Source organism: Urtica dioica, chromosome 8, assembly GCF_054948205.1.
Source record: "Urtica dioica subsp. dioica isolate 48M chromosome 8, U.dioica_male_clone48M_v1_H2, whole genome shotgun sequence".
Taxonomy (NCBI): domain Eukaryota; kingdom Viridiplantae; phylum Streptophyta; class Magnoliopsida; order Rosales; family Urticaceae; genus Urtica; species Urtica dioica.
Genome location: NC_142763.1, coordinates 21,645,918 through 21,663,359, shown reverse-complemented (window position 1 = coordinate 21,663,359; position 17,442 = coordinate 21,645,918). Strand labels below are relative to the sequence as shown.

At 44.5% G+C, this 17,442-nt stretch overlaps 1 protein-coding gene across 2 annotated transcripts; it reads right to left on the bottom strand.

Annotated features, from left to right (window-relative positions):
* Positions 1-1,385: 1,385 nt before the first annotated feature.
* On the bottom strand, positions 1,386-11,527 carry LOC149388536 (protein HUA2-LIKE 3-like). Of its 2 annotated transcripts, none has more exons than XM_089622823.1 (12): positions 11,119-11,527; positions 10,563-10,639; positions 5,387-7,315; positions 4,745-5,198; positions 4,492-4,582; positions 4,276-4,388; positions 3,969-4,147; positions 2,884-3,328; positions 2,442-2,796; positions 2,175-2,351; positions 2,010-2,062; positions 1,386-1,899 (listed from the first exon to the last, which is right to left on the bottom strand). In XM_089622823.1, exons 1-11 carry the CDS (start codon positions 11,239-11,241, stop codon positions 2,037-2,039), a joined length of 3,969 nt encoding a protein of 1,322 aa, XP_089478949.1. In that variant the 5' UTR covers positions 11,242-11,527; the 3' UTR covers positions 1,386-1,899; positions 2,010-2,036. The 2 variants fall into 2 exon arrangements, with proteins under 2 accessions (XP_089478949.1, XP_089478950.1); XM_089622824.1 differs by having other exon boundaries at positions 2,199-2,351.
* Between the last annotated feature and the right edge of the window lie 5,915 nt (positions 11,528-17,442).

Genomic DNA, 17,442 nt, shown 5'->3' with positions numbered 1-17,442 from the left:
TTCAAACCAAAACACTAACAACCTAATTTTTCTCAAGCATCAAGTTGGAGTATAAAATCATGAACAAGGTAGCTAATCTCGAACAAGCATTAAAAACGGATTTGAATTAAACAAAGTAGTAGAGAATGGAAATTGAACTTCAATATATTAAATCGTATCCATAACCGAATCCTAAACCCGCTACACCTTAGTCCTTAATGGAATTAGTTCATGGCGTAGCGAGAAAACAAAAATAAAATAAAAGAAAAAGAAGAAGAAGAAACCATAATTGAAAACTAAATTGAAAATTAAAATACGGGAGTTCAAGAGTAAAAGAGAAGAAGAAAATTGTAATTGGCGCGAATTGATGAAGAACGGCTCTCCTCTTTCTCTCTATCTCTCCCAAACACTAAGAAAAACAATGAAAAAGTGCCAAAAGTCCTAAACAAGAGGCTAAGAAGTGTATTTATAGGCTTAGATCGAAATTAGGGTGTTTCCTCTAATTTTCGGAGTAGACTGAGTAACAAAACTTGATCCGATGGCCCAGATTGCTCCAGAAAACGTGTTTCCTCTTTTGGATTCGCGCACCTCGCGGCGCGCGGTACAGGGGTCGCGGCGCGAGGTAGTCCTTCTCGGGAGGTCGCGTTCCGCGCTTGACGCTCGGGGATTTTCGACGCTGAAATTCTTCGACCTCGCGGCGCGCGGTATGGAGGTCGCGGCACAAGGTAAACATTTCCTCACCCTCGCGGAACGCGCCAGATGCTCGGAGATGGCTCGAGATGCTTTTCCAAACCTCGCGGCGCGCGCTAGGAGGGTCGCGGCGCGAGGTCTGGAGTCTTCTTGACTCCTTCTTCGTTCTTGACTCGTTTTTGATCCCGAATGCCTCGATTTGTACAGATTTGCCCAGAGTATCATAGAAATCCCATTTTTGACCTGAAAACCTTCAAAACACACGAAAAACCTCAAAACTACTCAAGAACAAGCTTGGATTTAGTTGGGATAATAGGAGTTTTCTACGTACGACACGCACCTATCACAATGTCAGAGCTTTAGAGAGCGAAGGCGAGCTCAGTTCCGAGTAGACAGAGACGAGAGAAAGCACAACGATTGGGTATCGTTTAGTGAAATATTTCCGGTTGCTTATGGAAGAAGCGATTAGTGACGTGGCCTAGTTCGTTTATCCCTACTTCGAGCTTGCCATAAACTCTACGCCACGCCTAATCTCAGCCGTTAATTCCTACGCTCAAGGCTCTTCTGATTTTTTTTACTATAATCTACTGCGTAGTGTTAAAAATTTGATTATTTGTCTTCCTTAAGTAAACACTGTATTAATTATCAAACTACCCACTTTGAGTTAATAAATCATTTATGCCAAAAACAATCGTGTTTTAACTCTACCAGAACTCTCAAAATAAATATGCAAATACCGAATGAAATCAAGGTGCCCAAAACCTCGAGAGGCTAAATACATACATATCCCCAATTCAACTAATAAATAAATTTAAAGCTGGCCATTACTGCTACTTCCTCTTTCCATCTTTAGGGGAATAAATAAGTTTTCTACAAGTTGAATAACCATATACATTAAGCACTGATAAATAACCCAAAATAAATTATGCCAAGGAAATAGAAATTATACACGGCAATCTGAGTTAGTTTGAGCTCTCGAACAATCTCTACAAGTACCGGATTTGCTTTGCCTTCCTGCTTTAGCGGAAAGCAGTACAGAAATAGGTATGTACAACCCGGAATAGTCAACGACTTGGCCTTCCAACCAAACCCTTCTTCTATCCCTTGGAGACGAGATAAATACAACGGCTTTTTTTTCTTCCTTTTTTTATTTTTTAATAAATAGATAGTGACCAACCCAACTACACCGGACAAGCTGCAAAGGCCCGATCAAAAATGGTTCCGTGACACCTATAAAATTCCACTCCAATTATCAGGCCGCTTCAAAAAAAACTACAATTTTTTTTTAAAAAAAAATTAAAAAAACAAACTGGATATCCATTTATATACCAGTAACTTACCGGAAACGATACATTAGTAATACTCATTCATCTCGGCTGCCAGTAGCTTGGACCTGCAGCGACAAAAACAATAAAAATAAAAGATTATATCAACAAGAGTCGCACTTCAGAACTTTTATCATTAACAGATTTTAACAGGCACTAATTATGACAAAATAAACAGACCTCTATTAGAAACTGGAATCGGACCTTCAAGAGGAGGTCCATAAGGCATGGAATTTCTATGGCTCATCGAACGCGGGGGATATCTCCCCCCTTGATTAGGGTATCTCGTATGCTCAGATTGGGGGCCCCCAAATGGATCAGGCTCGTAAAACTTCCCTTTCCCCGGATACCGAGGACCTAAAGGCCAAATAAATACAACAAATATTTTGGCAACTGGACTTTTAAAACAGCAATGTACTTCTTTAAAAAAAAAAAAAAAAGCTCTACCGGAAAAAGGATGCCTCCACCCATCATCGGGGTCATGGGAAGAAGGCACTTTCATTCTGTCGTGATTGTTGTAAAAGTTCTCTCGGTCCCAGTTCTGCTCCACCTGGTATCTGCTGGAGTGGTGGGAAGGCGGCGGAGGAACACCATCCCTCCGCAGCTTATAGTGAGGCTCTCTGACAAAATTATACTGATTGGACGGCGGAGGATGAGGTGGCCGAACCGGGTAGTTCTTGCTGTGGAAACCCCGACCGGGATAAGACTCCGCCATCTGCTGCCTGCGACGATCTCTCTGGTGATCGGATTCGTGATAGCGCATATCAGACATCCCTTGGTTACTTCTCGGTGTATTTGAGCGCTGCAAGAAGAAACCACAGATATCGTAAACATGTCCGCAAGGTTAAAGCCCAGAGAAAAGTAAATGAAAAGGTGTCGAGACTCGTACATCTGAATAATGATTTGCATCGAGATCGACCCCATTTGCACCCGGAGAATAACTCGGCGGCGGCGGCGGTGGAGGAGGAGATGATGGAAGCGGAGGAGATGATGGTGGAACGTCTTGGGGAAGCGGAGGTGCAAACGGGAGTTGTAAATTATTGTGTTCGAAATGGTTTTGGGGCATTGTCGTCGTCATTTGAGCAGCAGAAGAAGAGGAGGTCAATTCCGTCTCGCAAGTGGGGGCGGCATCTTCCATTTCAAGCTCTCCGTCAACATCCTCCAAAATGTGTCGGTGCCTCTCATTGGTCGGAATCTTTCCGTGGTCTTCGCGGTGTTCGGGACTGTGCTCTGGAGTGACAGCCTCAAAACTACCCCCGTCGGAATCACTTCCCGCATCTTCGTCCTTGAGCATGGATGGCATGCAGAATCCGGGAAGCTGAAAACTTGAATTGCTGCAACAAAGGAAAACGAACGGGGGTTTTATCAACTTTTCTTTTACTACAGTCATTACAAGTAGAAGGGTTCTACACCTTAAGTATATGACATGTCGCAGTTCAGTCCCTAAGTGATCCCTGAATTCATTATTTGGATGCAAATTGTTCCAAAGAAAACACATCAAATTATTATAAACCAAATTCACCACATAGGTCATACGCGCACACACAGCCTTGGCCAAATAATTCATTATATTTTGTAGGCTCCACCATAGGACATCCGAACTGCAAGGTCCGATGGTGAAAATCACAAGGTCTTCTTTAGTTTTTTAATATTTCATAATTAAGATTTGCAAAGTACAATTTTTTGTTTTCATATCGTACAATATTTTTATTTTTAGTCCTATCTTATCATGTTTTTTTATGATATTATTTTTCTGCAACTAAACCTAGAAACAATGTGTCCCAATGAGTTTTGCAAGAGTAGATCGGGGAAAGCAAAAGGCAAAGGTAAAAAAAAATGTGGTTCTCTTCGACCTAGCAACTTATGACAAGCTCATAACTCCATCTCTCAAATCTGATCTTCGTAGGTTTCATTAGAACTTAACACCTTAAAGAGAATCATACAAGGAAATTGATAAAAATAAATAAGTCAAACCTTCCATATTCGTCAACAAGCATTCCCTCCATTTCTCGAATAGGATCATCAAAAGACCTCTCAGTTCTCATTGAGCGCTTGCAGAAGGGACCAGCAGCCGTATGGGAGTCAAGTTCTCGCATTTGGCGACGAATAGCAGATTCAGAAAGAATCTTTTTTTCCAGCCAAAGCCTCAAAACCTACATCAACAGAGCCAAATATCAGCCTATTTTAAGAGCAGACACATGAAAGAAATTAAATTATTTGTATTAATTTCAGCATTTCTTCGGAAAAAAAAAATATATATATATATATATATATCACTTGCCTTGAGACACTGCCTCCGATTCTCGTGAGCAGAACTTCCAGGTGGCGCAGCAGCTGCAATCAACCGGGGCAACGTTGCTTGAATTGAAGATGTGTATAAGCCACAAGTATCACCTGTTTTCTCAAAACAATGTCAAAACGCCCATTCTCCGCAGTAGCAATTTAACGATATAGTTAGCATCTATGAATGTTGGTTTCAAGAGAACAGATATATTACCCTTCATGATCGAATCTACAAGAAAGAACAAGTCCACCCTTCTATGCAAGCTTGGTTCACTCTCCAAAGAACGAGCAAGAATATCTACAACCTGATTGAAGGAACTATTGTCAGCAGAAACTTCGGTGATAATCGACACCCATGATAACTTTAGCATGTGATATCTGTGTGTGTGTGTTAAAAGCACCAAGAATTAACAGTCATCAGCTAGTAGAGCAATAATTACAAGACAAGATGGATCAGTATTTTGAACCTTGGAACATGCACCAATTTTCGCACAGTCGACAGCTAAGCGTGTTGCTCGGCCAATGCTCTCCTTTGTTCTCGTCAAAGACCCAAGCAGTGCCTCAAACGATGAGAGAGCGGGATTTGACTCTGGATACCTGCCAACAGATTTCGGCCTACGAGATGACAGCGATTCAGATTTCTCTTCCTCGGTGAATGAAGGGTGTGAAACGGTCTTGTGGAACAAATGCACATCAGGACTACAGCTTCCATTGTTTTGAATGAAGCTGCTATTATCTGAAGTAGACAATCGGCCGGATGACGTGTTGAAAGGAGATGCCTGGGCAAGAGAATTTCCAGCATCAGTTAAACACGGACTTGAATGAACACCAACGCCGTCACCCGAGTAGCCATTTGGAAATGATTCTGAACTTGGTTCTTTGAGCATTTGTTTATTTACCGCCTCTGCCACATCCACAGACCTATCAATGAAGTATGAAGCAAACCATGGCAAGATAGAGCAAAAAAAATGAGATGTTTATCACACAATCAGGAATCAACGGGAAACTAAAATTTTCATGCAAATACGAAAAGGCAAGTACAGCGCATGTAATGCAAGAACGAGAAACACGGATATTATGTGGAACATGAATTAGAAATGAAAGCTTACATGTCATTTTCGTCTCTATTGTCATTGGGAGATCTGATATTTTCTAAATGAGTGCTCTCTGTATTTAACTGAAGCACACCAGTATCAGTTTGAGGTGAAACTTCCATATCATCAACATGCGCACCTGACATAGGGTTTATACTCGCTAAAGTACCTTCATACGACTCTAATTCTTTTTCTGTCTCTTCCGATTTATTATTTATTAACTCGTTTGTTTCAGAATCGCTTTTGTCTTTGCAAGGCGACAACTCCTCTTCTAGACCTTGAGCAGATCCCACAACAGATTCTTTTCTGTAAGGGCTAGATAACAGATGCTTTGGACTTTCAGGTAGGATCACAGAAGGAATTGTTGCACCACATGCTTCATCGGTATGAGTCTCAGCATCCACGAAAGATTCCTTACTGGGTTCACTGTTTTGGATGTCAGAACCCTCAACTCCTTGGCCATTTAAGTCGGTCACCGAGGTTGCTTCAAGAATTTTCCCAAGGTTGGAACCAGAAGCATCTGCTTGTTCTTGAGGATCGCTGCCAATAGACTCGATTTTATACCCATTTGGCATTTGATTTTCCATCGCTGCATGAGGGGACTTACTTGTTGAAGGAGAAAGAGTACTGTCTGTAAGCATATTCACATCCGCTGCCATATCATTACATGCCCGATCTTCTTCAGCAGCATTAGCAGACATGGCCTCAAGAGCACGATGAAGACGCTTAGATGGCGGCAAAGCAGCTTCGTCGTCTATTGAGCCATACGACTGGTCCTTTTTCACTTTCCAAAAATTAGCTCTACTTCCATAAAACTGAGAACATCCACGTGGTGGCGACGATGAGAGCAAAGTGGAGTTCGTCCGAGAGGGTTCCCTAAGCAAGGGATCATTGCAATCTGAAGATTTGTTAGCTTCTTCTGATGAACCTTCAGGGCGTGTAAACGTGTTGCACTCCCTTAGGGAAGGTTCGCTCATCCGGACCCTAGCTCGCTTCACCAACGGTAAGTGCTCATCTCCATTTTCTTTGTGACAGCTGCCACTTATTTTCTCAAAATTATTTTGGGAGCTTTCGCTGGTATTGGGGAAATCATCCTCCTTGACTTGAGCAATAGGTTCGACTGCGTCACTAGTTGGCCTTTTACGGCTTGGCTTTCTTTTCTTCTTCGTAACAGCCTTTATCTGGTTTTCGAGCGCTTTGCTCAATTCAACATCACCGGCCACAGTCTCAGAGTGCTCTAATTGACTACCTGAATCAATGGTACTAACTTCATTTAAACTTAAATTGTGGGACTCAACGGTGACAACTTCGGAATTATTGTCTTCAATGCTACCAGTTGAAGCAAAAGCAGCTAGATCAACACTGTTACACGTAGAGGCTTCGGATAATTTCCTCTTTGATGTATCACTAGACTGCACTACAGCGTCTAGCAACCTTCGGGACTCCAACCTTGAGCTTCTGGACCTTCTAACTAACGACTCTTTTCTCTGTGAAAGACCATTTTGCAGAGGCAAGTCTCTGGTTCTTTTGCTTGATAAATAAAGAGCACGCAAAGGTGATTCTGTAACATCTTCGGCAACAGCGGGCTCCTCTTTTCTATCAGCAGCATCTACAATTGCAGCAGCTGAAGTATCCTCAGTTGGAAGACTTTCTAAATTAGAATGCGATGAGTTAAATCGAGAATCACGAGTTGCTTCAGGGGGTTCAAGCTGATCTTTTGATTCGAGGTTCGCAGATGCGTTTGCTGCGTTCCCACCATTTATATGAGCAACCTCGCCAGAGTCACAATCTTCACCTTGGTTCTGCTGCTTCAACTCCTCAAACTTCTCAATTATTTCATTAACCGCGCGAACAAAATCAGAACCCTTTCCATGCCGTTTAGTAAGAAGAGAGTGCTTCTTCTCCTCGGTAAATGCTTCGACATCAGCAGGGTTGCAGAAGGCTCTGCATAATAAAGCACTCATTAATGGGGAAATACACGTTCACTCGTAGTCCTTCTATATAAAGATAAAAGTCAAGTAAATTGAGCTCCAGCATTCAGTTCAAATTAGAAAATGCCCGTGTATAGGAAAAAAAAAAAAAAAAAAAGTAACCGCAAGTAGTGGCTTCTGTCACTCTACAAAAATAAGCCGGAAATATAAACCCAGAAAAAACATACAGTTACGCGAACCCAAACCAAGCACCAGACAGAACAGCTTCACAATTAGTGCAAACTACTATCTTTAAAGAAACAAGATTCGAATTAATCAGGTCAATTAAGCCAAAAACATTCAATCGGATGGTTCATCAAAGCTTAGAAATTACGCCGTTTGAAAAATGAGAAGACAAAAAACTCTTTATTGTATCCATTTAAAGTTTAAGAACGACCTCGTATATAGTAAGTTCAAGCTTTTCCCCACTTAGCACAAACGTAAAGTTGTGACTTGACAAAATGCTGGTATTGATTTACTTTGGTAATCTAGAATTACTTGTATGTATGCCACCTTCGAAAACACAAGAACATGGCCACTTAAACAAAACACTTTAACCAAATATTTTCAGCCATCCACAAGCCCTAAATTTACAGTTATACGACTACTGTTGGGACTTTTAATACAAATAAATTTAAAAAGAATAAAATAAAATGTTCTGCATCCACGAATGAAATAACAAACTATGTGTAGCTTTTATTTTCACTGTACTCGTTTTTTAAAAGAAGCAGAACATTTATTAATTACCAAAAAAGATTAGAGAACTAGACTGGATTTCCACTGTAATTCAAGATAACAGCTGTCTCTTTGTGAATAAATACAACAATTCAATAAATAGTTATCCATGCTATGGTTCTCGGCTAAGCCGTTCTGAATTAATAAAGTCCCGATGTTTTTTTAAAAAAAAAATACATGTGTGTATACATATATACACACACACACATATAAACCCATGTCCCAACCCCTAAGTTTCAATAAAATAAACAACAAGGAATAAGCATGTAATCTAGTGGGTATCTGCAAACTTTAAAGTTCACAATTTCTTTCGCTTATCATTGAACAATACGTTCAGGATGCTTGTTGTGGTTCTTTCCTAATAAAATATTATTCCTTTTAGATTAGAAAAAATAAAGGGCTTCACGAGCAACATTACTCTAAGCAAACGACATCATTAAGTAGGGTCATTGCTCGTTTTCCATGAACAAGTTGCCCAACTTCGACAATAGGTGGCAACCCGTTAAAGAATATCAAATGCGATCCTTTTATTCTTATGGAATTTCTAATATGACTCTCAAAAGCAGTAATTAAAAGAAGGAAGTAGTGCCAATATTCAAAAAGTGCAACAGGACAGAGTTTCATATCATAAAAACTATCAGAAGAAAACAAGGACAACAAAAACAATGTATTTGGAAACAACTGTGTAATATCTCTCTTCAAAAATATGCCTTCCATTTTTTTTTTTTTTTTTTTTGCTGCAAAATATGCTTTCCATGTTTATTCTCTTTTAAGTTTGAACTATTCTCATATAGATACAAAACCAAAAAAAAAACAAAAACAAAATGAAGCTAAACTTAAACTATAAAACAGGTATATCATCTAACAATATCAAAAAGCATGCACGGACTAAAAAATTGCAAATCATAAGACAGCATGCACCAATAAGTGTTTGCAAGCACCACATAATTAGAACTCACTTCAAGCATATGAAGAATGATTAACTTAAGAAACCCAGTGCAAGTAAGGTAGAATATAGACAATTAAAGCAAAACGCAACTCCTATTGTCAGGAACACGGCATAAAATGTCATTTCTTCACAGCTCCAGCAACTATGACATATGTAAAATTGCGTAACGGCACAACTAAACCTGAGCTTTAGCATCATAGCATTTTTCACATATGCTTCCTAGTCTATTTCCCTCTTGATCTCACCTTGGACATCATCTACGCACCCTACTAATCTTTTTTTTTTCCCACTTGCATGCTCTCTTGTGATTTCCTCCTAAACCTCACTTTTATTTTTTCCCTTTTCATTTTTGAAACAGGCATGGATTTATCCAGTACAGAAAAATGTAACAAAAAATTGGAAACTGGTGAGTGCATCAAAACACAGACTAACCACTTATTAGATCAGGAAAAAAAAAAAAAAAAAAAAAATCAAGACATCAACCACGAGTGGGAACCTATGCTGTCTGGGAGAAGACTTCCCTGAGGCTGTGGGAGAAGATCAATGGTTGGACAGCCATAAGCCTATTATCAGTTCTTTTCCTATGTTTTAAGGGATCGGGCTGCAATTATGAGGTAATGCGGGTTTGGGTTTTAGATCTCTTTTTCCTTTTCATTTTTTTCTGCCATTCCCTTGTCCTTGGATTCCCCATCTTTTTGTAAGTTGTAACATTACTTCAGCAATAAACTTTTCTTTCTTCTAAAGGAAACTTCGTTTAGAATTTGGTTCCAACTCGGTTTTTTCCAAATTTCTTTAGAGGGCAAGAATGCATCACGGCAACATTTTTCAATTACAACTCATTCCTGTATATTCGGATTATTTACAGTTTTATTTATTTATTTTATACATCTGTAGTCACCAAACTCTGCAGTTTTGAGAGGTCGAAGTTCCCTTGGAAAAAACCATGGAGGTTAAGTTACGATGACTTGTAGTGTAGTAGTATGATAAATCTAAGAAGGTTTCCGTACATGAAACTGTCTGTTAACAATCTACTTCATAATGCCTTAAACAATCATTTATTACAAAAGCTGGTACAATCTACATTTACCATAGAGAACTTTTCAACGAACATCTAACATGCAGCATATTTCAAATCATTATAGACCCACAAGGAAACATACGTTTGCATATAGCAGACTCCAACTTACAATTGTAAAACTAAATCTTTCAACGAAGAACAAAATTTGCAAAATAAGTCTAAATTGCATCTCACTGGTTCCATCAGCTAGCTGTGCAAATAAAAATCAAACTAAAAGAAAAGAAAGACCACAAGCACTGTCTTACACCTAAGGATACAAAACAAACAGATTTAGCTTGCCTAAGTTCAAAAAATGACAAAAACATTGAAAAGTTAATAGATTATATCATGCCAATTCAAGAAACGTATTGTCACAGTTCTACCAAACGGATTGCACGAGGTAACATTAAATCCTTGAAGCATTACCTTGACACTACATCCATAATAAATCAATCAAGCAATACAGTGCATAATACTTACATCTGTTGGGTACCATAAAAGTGCACAAGTACTTTCTTCCAGTCGGTAGAGTAGCCCCATTTCCCCGGCTCACTGACCTGCCACAAAAAATTAAGCGGTTAAGCACATCATGATGGTGCTATATGTTCAGTACTTGTTAGCAATCAATCACACAAAAGCAGATGCCTAAACACGTTTATTTAAAGAGTGCGCAGAATCACTTCCCTTCAATCTCTAAACTCGTTGGTACTGATTGTACATAAACAATTCCGATTCTGAATGCGGATGTAAGCTTAATTATCATACGATTGTCAGATTAATCTCGAAATTTGTATCCGTGGTAATCAAAGCGCTCATATATTCCCAATTCAAACAGCGAATTTCACAGCGGATCAGCAAGACCAATTTTTTAGCGATCTCAAAAGGCAAATTGAAACAAGAAGGCATGCCGAAACAAACAAAGAACGCAAATCGGCAATAAAAACCCTAAAGCAGTCATCTTTCATGCCCAAAATTAACCACAACACCGATTCTACGAGCGAATTTGAAATATTTTGAAGAAAAAAAGAAAGCATACCATGGCGGGCCAAGCCGGGAAACCCTTGACTTTTGCAAGCACAAGATCGCCGACCTTCCACTTCCGGCGAGCGGCGGCAGCGGCGGCGGCTTTACTGGCGCTTTTTCTCCGACTCGGTGCCATCGAAGACCCACAGAGCAAGAATCGTTAGTCAGAGCAAATTGAAGGCGCAAATTCCTCGAGACGCCGATATCGCCCAAAAAATCGAACAATCTGGCACTGAAATCTCCGGTAGAGACTCGCCGGCATTGAAGCGCCGAGATCGCACAGAGAGAGAGGGGTAGAGAGTGACGGAGCCTCTGTGTGTGTGGGTGTACGAGGATACGGAGAAAGAGAAACCCTAATACTCAGAGAGATAGAGAGAGGCGGTTTTACGTGGAAGAATGGCACTCAAACAGGGAGATATGTGTTGGTTGGGTGGGGAGTGAGGCTAACCTGCGCTATATCAGCGTAGCGTAAGAGTGATATGTGAAAGAAGCTGTCTAACGTGCGCTAGGGTGCATTTTGCCCTCGCACGTGACCAATTAGCGCGTGACTGTGTCGCACGTACACGGTATCTCTTACATATACCGTCATTTCCATCATCAACAAAACTACCACAAATTTGAGAAAATATACACCAAAATATCTCCATGTTGCATTTTACACTACTCACGTCTAAAGTTAGAACACTATCTCTACACATATATCCATTTTAGACAAATATACTCCACACTGCAATTTTTTTTTTTTTTTTTTAAGGCAGCTTAGCTGCAGTTGGGATTGAACCCACGACCATTACACAGGAAGTGGTGTGGAATTACCACTAGGCTATCCTAGGTACCACACTCCACACTGCAATTTTAAAGTGGATAAATTTCATATTTGTCTCATAAAATATAAAATATAGAGTGTGTAACAATGTTCGTCCCATTTTCTTTTCTTTTTTTTATAATCATACGTTTATCATATGTTTTTGAGTTTTTTCACAAATCATCTTTCTATCAAATATTTAACCAAAATAAAATGTAAAATTGTATTTTCAATATTTATGGAAACAATATAGCAAACCAAAATTGTATTTTTGATCCCATAACAGTGTGTATGGGTGAGGGAAACAATATAGCAAACCAAAAAACGTATGGAAAAAAATATATGGAAAAAAACAAGAAAATAATAATGATAACCTCTATACAGTAATAATCGATTGGTTGAGAGAGAGAGATATTCTGAGATAAACTGATTCGCTCCCAGACTCCACCGTCTCCGCCATCGAATCTCGCCACCGCGATGAAAAAGAACGCTGGTGGAAACAGGGCATCAAGCGTTTTGCTGGACCCCGACGAAAAACTCCGACGATCTCCTCGTACCGGCAGAGTTCAGAGCCACGGCGTATAAAGGAAGATAATTGAGGATTCATTCGAGTATAGACGTACTCGTTGTTATGTGCAATTTTGATAAGCCCAAAATCAGCACATGGGCCTCATGGGCCATAAAAAAAGACAATAGAAAACAAACAAAAAAAACCCTAGCAGGGGAGAGGAGATTCACACGGCAGCCACAGAAGAAAAAAAAAAAAAAAAAAAAAAAAAAAAAAAAAAAAAAAAAAAGAGAAGACCAGGTCACGCAGGAAAGAAAAAAAAAGAAAAAAAAAGAGAAGAGAAGAAAGAAAGAAGAAGAAGAAGAAGAAGAAGAGAACGCTGAGAGAGAGAGAGGTAGAGCGAGAGAGCGAGACTGAGAAGGAGAGCAACGTCGTCGAGCACCGCGAACCTCCGGTGAGCCCCAAGAAGCCCTCGTGCCCACGAGCCACGGCGAGGCCTCGGGCCAGCGAGCACCGTGAAGCCTCGGATCGGCAAGCCATGCGAAGTCTCGCGCCGGCGAACCACCATAGAGCCCCGTGCCGGTGAACCGCCACGAAGACCAGCGCCACGTCGACTCCCGCTTGGCGAACCACTGCGATGCGAAGCCTCGCATCGGAGAGCCAGAACGAAGCCCGCACCGGAGATTGACGGCAAGCCTCCATGAAGCCCGTGACCGGTGTGTCACCACGAGTGCGAGGCCACCGAGCCTCCATGAAGTGCGTGGCCGACGAACCGGCGCGAGTCCGAGATCGACGAGCCCCCGCGAAGGCGTGGTCGGAGACCACCGCGATTCCGTGGCCAACAAACCGGCGCGAGTCCGAGATCGACGAGCCACCGCGAAGGCGTGGCCGGAGACCCACTGCTATACCATGGCCGACGAACCGGCACGAGTCCGAGATCGACGAGCCCCGGCGAAGACGTGGTCGAAGAGCCGGGCAAAGACCCGTGCCGATGAGCTGAGCGGAGGACGGCGAGCACCGTGAAGGCGTGGTCGGAGACCACCGCGATTCTGTGGCCGGCGAACCGGCGCGAGTCCGAGATCGGCGAGCCCCCGCGAAGATGTGGTCGGCAAGCACCGCGAACGCGTGGTCGGAGACCACCGCGAAGCCCGGTCCGGAGATCCGAACGAAGACCCGTGCCAACGAGCACCGCAAAGACGCGGTCGGACACCACCTCGAAGACAGGTCGGAGACCACCACGAAGACGGGGTTGGCGAGCACGGCAGAGAGCGGTCGGAGACCACCGCGAAGATGTGGTCGGCGAGCACCATGAAGACGCGGTCGGAGACCACCGCGAAGATAGGTCGGAGACCACCGCAAGGACGTAGTCGGCGAGCACCGTGAAGACGTGGTCGGAGACCACCGCGAAGACCGGTCCGGAGAGCCGAGCGAAGACCCATGCCGGGGAGCACCGTAAAGACGTGGTCGGAGACCACCGCGAAGGCCGGTCCGGAGAACCGAGCGAAGACCCGTGCCGGCGAGCACCGCAAAGACACGGTCGGCGAGCACCGCGTAGACGTGGTCGGCGAGCACGACCACCGCGAAGACTTGTGTTGATCGCGAGTTCAAAGTCAATGAACCTCCTCGAAGCACAAAACCGGGAGTTCGAAGTCGACGAGCCCCGAGCAACGAGTCACGAGATGGCGCCCCCGACGAACCACTCGACGAGGCGAAGAGCCACGAGATGGCGTACCCGACGAACCACTCGACGAAGAGCCACGAGATAGCGTCCCCGACGGACCACTCGGCGAGACGAATAGCCACGAGATAGCGACCCCGACGGACCACTTGGCGAGACGACGTGCCACGAGACGGGCGAGTCTCCGATGGACTACGCGGCGAGGCGATGAGCTACGAGACGGACATGATAGACGTACTCGGCGAGGCGACGCGCCACGAGATGGACAAGATAGACGTGCTCGGCGACACGCCACGAGACAGACAGGATAGACGTGCTCGGTGACACGCCACGAGACGGACATGATAGACATACTCGGCGAGGCGCCACGAGACGGACAGGATAGACGTACTCGGCGAGGCGCCACGAGATGGACATGATGGACGTACTCGACGACACGCCATGAGACGGACAGGATAGACATACTCGATGAGGCGACACGTCACGAGACGACATGACAGACATACTCGACGGGGCCGCATGCCACAAGACGGACATGATATACGTACTCGGCGAGGCGACACGCCACGAGACGGACATGATAGACGTACCCGGTGACATGTCACGAGACTGATAGGATAGACGTACTCGGCGAGACGACACGCCACGAGACGGCGTCCCCTACGGACCGCTCGGTGAGACGGATAAGCCCAACACATAAAATATAAACAAGAGAGACGGAATCGGCGAGGCGACGAGCCACGAGACGAGCGAGTCTCCGGCGGACTACTCGACGAAGCGACGATGAGTCATTGTCCAGCTAGCTACTCGACCAAGCAGGACGCATCACATCTCTCACCCCTGGCGGGACAGGACGAGCCTCCTGACACCATCGCAGGACGAGTCAAGCCACCCGACCAAACAAAACGCGTCACGTCTCGTTACCCCCTGGAGGGACGGGACGAGCCGTCTGACCCCCTGGCAGGACGAGCAAAGCCTCCCGACCGCCAAGCAGGACCCCCCTGGCAGGACGAGACAAGCTCTCCCAGCAGGACGGGACAAGCCTCCTGACCCCCTGACAGGACAAGTCAAGCCTCTATACCGCCTAGCAGGACGCGCCACGTCTCGTCACCCCCTGGCATAATGAGACGAGCTTCCAGACCCCCTGCCAGGATGTGTGGCGGCTCCTGACCCTTCAATAGGTCTCGTCCGCTCCCCTCCAAACAGGACTGTCCCTCCAATAACTGTCAAATGATGATACTACCCCGACCCTAACTCTCACCACCTCACTATAAATACCCAAGACAAACTCATGTCAAGGGTTGGCTTTTTCTCTCTCTAGCTAGACTCTGTCAAAACCTCTACTCAGCTACTTCTCTCACTAGAAACACTTTGGAGACCGAAATCAAGAACAAAGAGAATCAAAGCCACTCCATTCACACATTTTCACACAAAAACGAGGAACGATCTCCTTCCATTCTCTCTAGAGTGGGAGAGATAAGTTCACTCTCTCTCAAAACCCGAGGCCCTCGAGCCAAATTATATTCCCTCTACGATTGTGTCCAAGAGCTTGAGAAACCAATTCTCTCGTTCTTCATTCGATAAGAGGAATATCCCATTACTAATCTCACAGATTCGAAGACACGTGGCCAAGTCCGCTCACGTCACGTGTCCGTAAGTGTTAGTCCAAAAAACGACTTAACATTTTGGCGCTAGAAGGAGGAGTTCCCGAGAACAACCACGTACGAGCTCTCCACCAGCAAAAACATTCATTTCTTAGGTACCAAGGATCTCTCACTACATCAAGAAGTCACCATGACAAACCGCGCGATCGTCTCCGAGAGTGGCGCTCCCCGGCGAACAGAGAGCGTGGCGCTCCACACGCGAGCGCAGACACATGCAAGGCAGGAACACGCCCAGGAAGCCTCCCCAGCGGGCGCGGGCCCATCGACGGGCGCGGTGTCGACGGCCGACCCGAACACCAAGCATAAAGCGCAACGACAAATTAAAATATACGAATAATATGCATACATGTGAAAATGCAGGAATACAGACATAGCAATCGCGGCATCGAGCCCCAAACGCACCTCAAAGCGTCCGCGGAGACCGAGAAATGGGGTTTCGCAACGTTGAAACCCCGAACATATCTCAAAGAACTCCGTGCGACCCGAGATGAGGGGACTTGGGCCACCAAGTCCCCGATCAACCTCAAAGCGTCCACGGAACCCGAGAAAGGGGTTCCCATAGTCAGAACCCCGAGCGTATCTCAAAGAGTTCTGTGCGACCCAAGATGAGGGGACTTGCGCCATCAAGTCCCCGACCAACCTCAAAGCGTCCACGGAACCCGAGAAAGGGGTTCCCACGCATCGGAACCCCGAACATATCTCAAAAAATCCCGTGCGACCCGAGATGAGGGGACTTGCGCCATCAAGTCCTCGACCGACCTCAAAGCGTCCACGGAATCCGAGAAATGGGGTTTCGCAACGTTGAAACTCCGAACACATCTCAAAAAATCCTGTGCGACCCGAGATGAGGGGACTTGCGCCATCAAGTCCCCGACCAACCTCAAAGCGTCCACGGAACCCGAGAAAGGGGTTCCCACGCACCGGAACCCCGAGCGTATCTCAAAGAGTTCTATGCGACCCGAGATGAGGGGGCTTGCGCCATCGAGTCCCCGACCAACCTTAAATCCTTTACAGGATCCGAGAAGAAAATAGACTCGCTACTCCGAGACCAGAAACACAACTCGAAGAATCAAGTGAAGCCTGAGATAAGGGAACTCACACCATCGAGGACCCGACCCGCCTCAAAACACAAGAAGAGGAGAAATTACACACGTAATCAAAAGACTCGAAAAGTCAACGCAATCACGAAAGAAAGGAAATCTAAAAACAGCTTTCATACCAACTCAAAATCCGGCGAAAGCTGAAGGATATCTCACATGGCGAGAGAGGACAAGGCCCGAAAGAACGCCATAGAGACAGTGAAAATCCGCGCGAAAGCCGTAAGACATCTCAGGACGCGAGAGAGACTAAGGCCCAAAAGAATGCCAGAGAGACAGTCAAAATGCGGCGAAAGCCGAATGACATCTCACGACGCAGGGAAGGCTAAGGCCCAAAAGAACGCGAAAGAGATAGTCAAACTCCGGCGAAAGCCGAAAGACATCTCAAAAGGTGGGAGAGGCCAAGGCCCGAAAGAACGCTAGAGAGACGCTCTAATTCGACGAGAGCCGAAAGACATATCACAACGCAAGATAGGCTGATACCCAAAAGAATGCAAGAGAAGAAGTCAAAGTCCGGCGGGAGCCGAATGACATCTCACGACAGGAGAGATGATGCTAAAGCTCAACAGGACGCGAGATGAACAA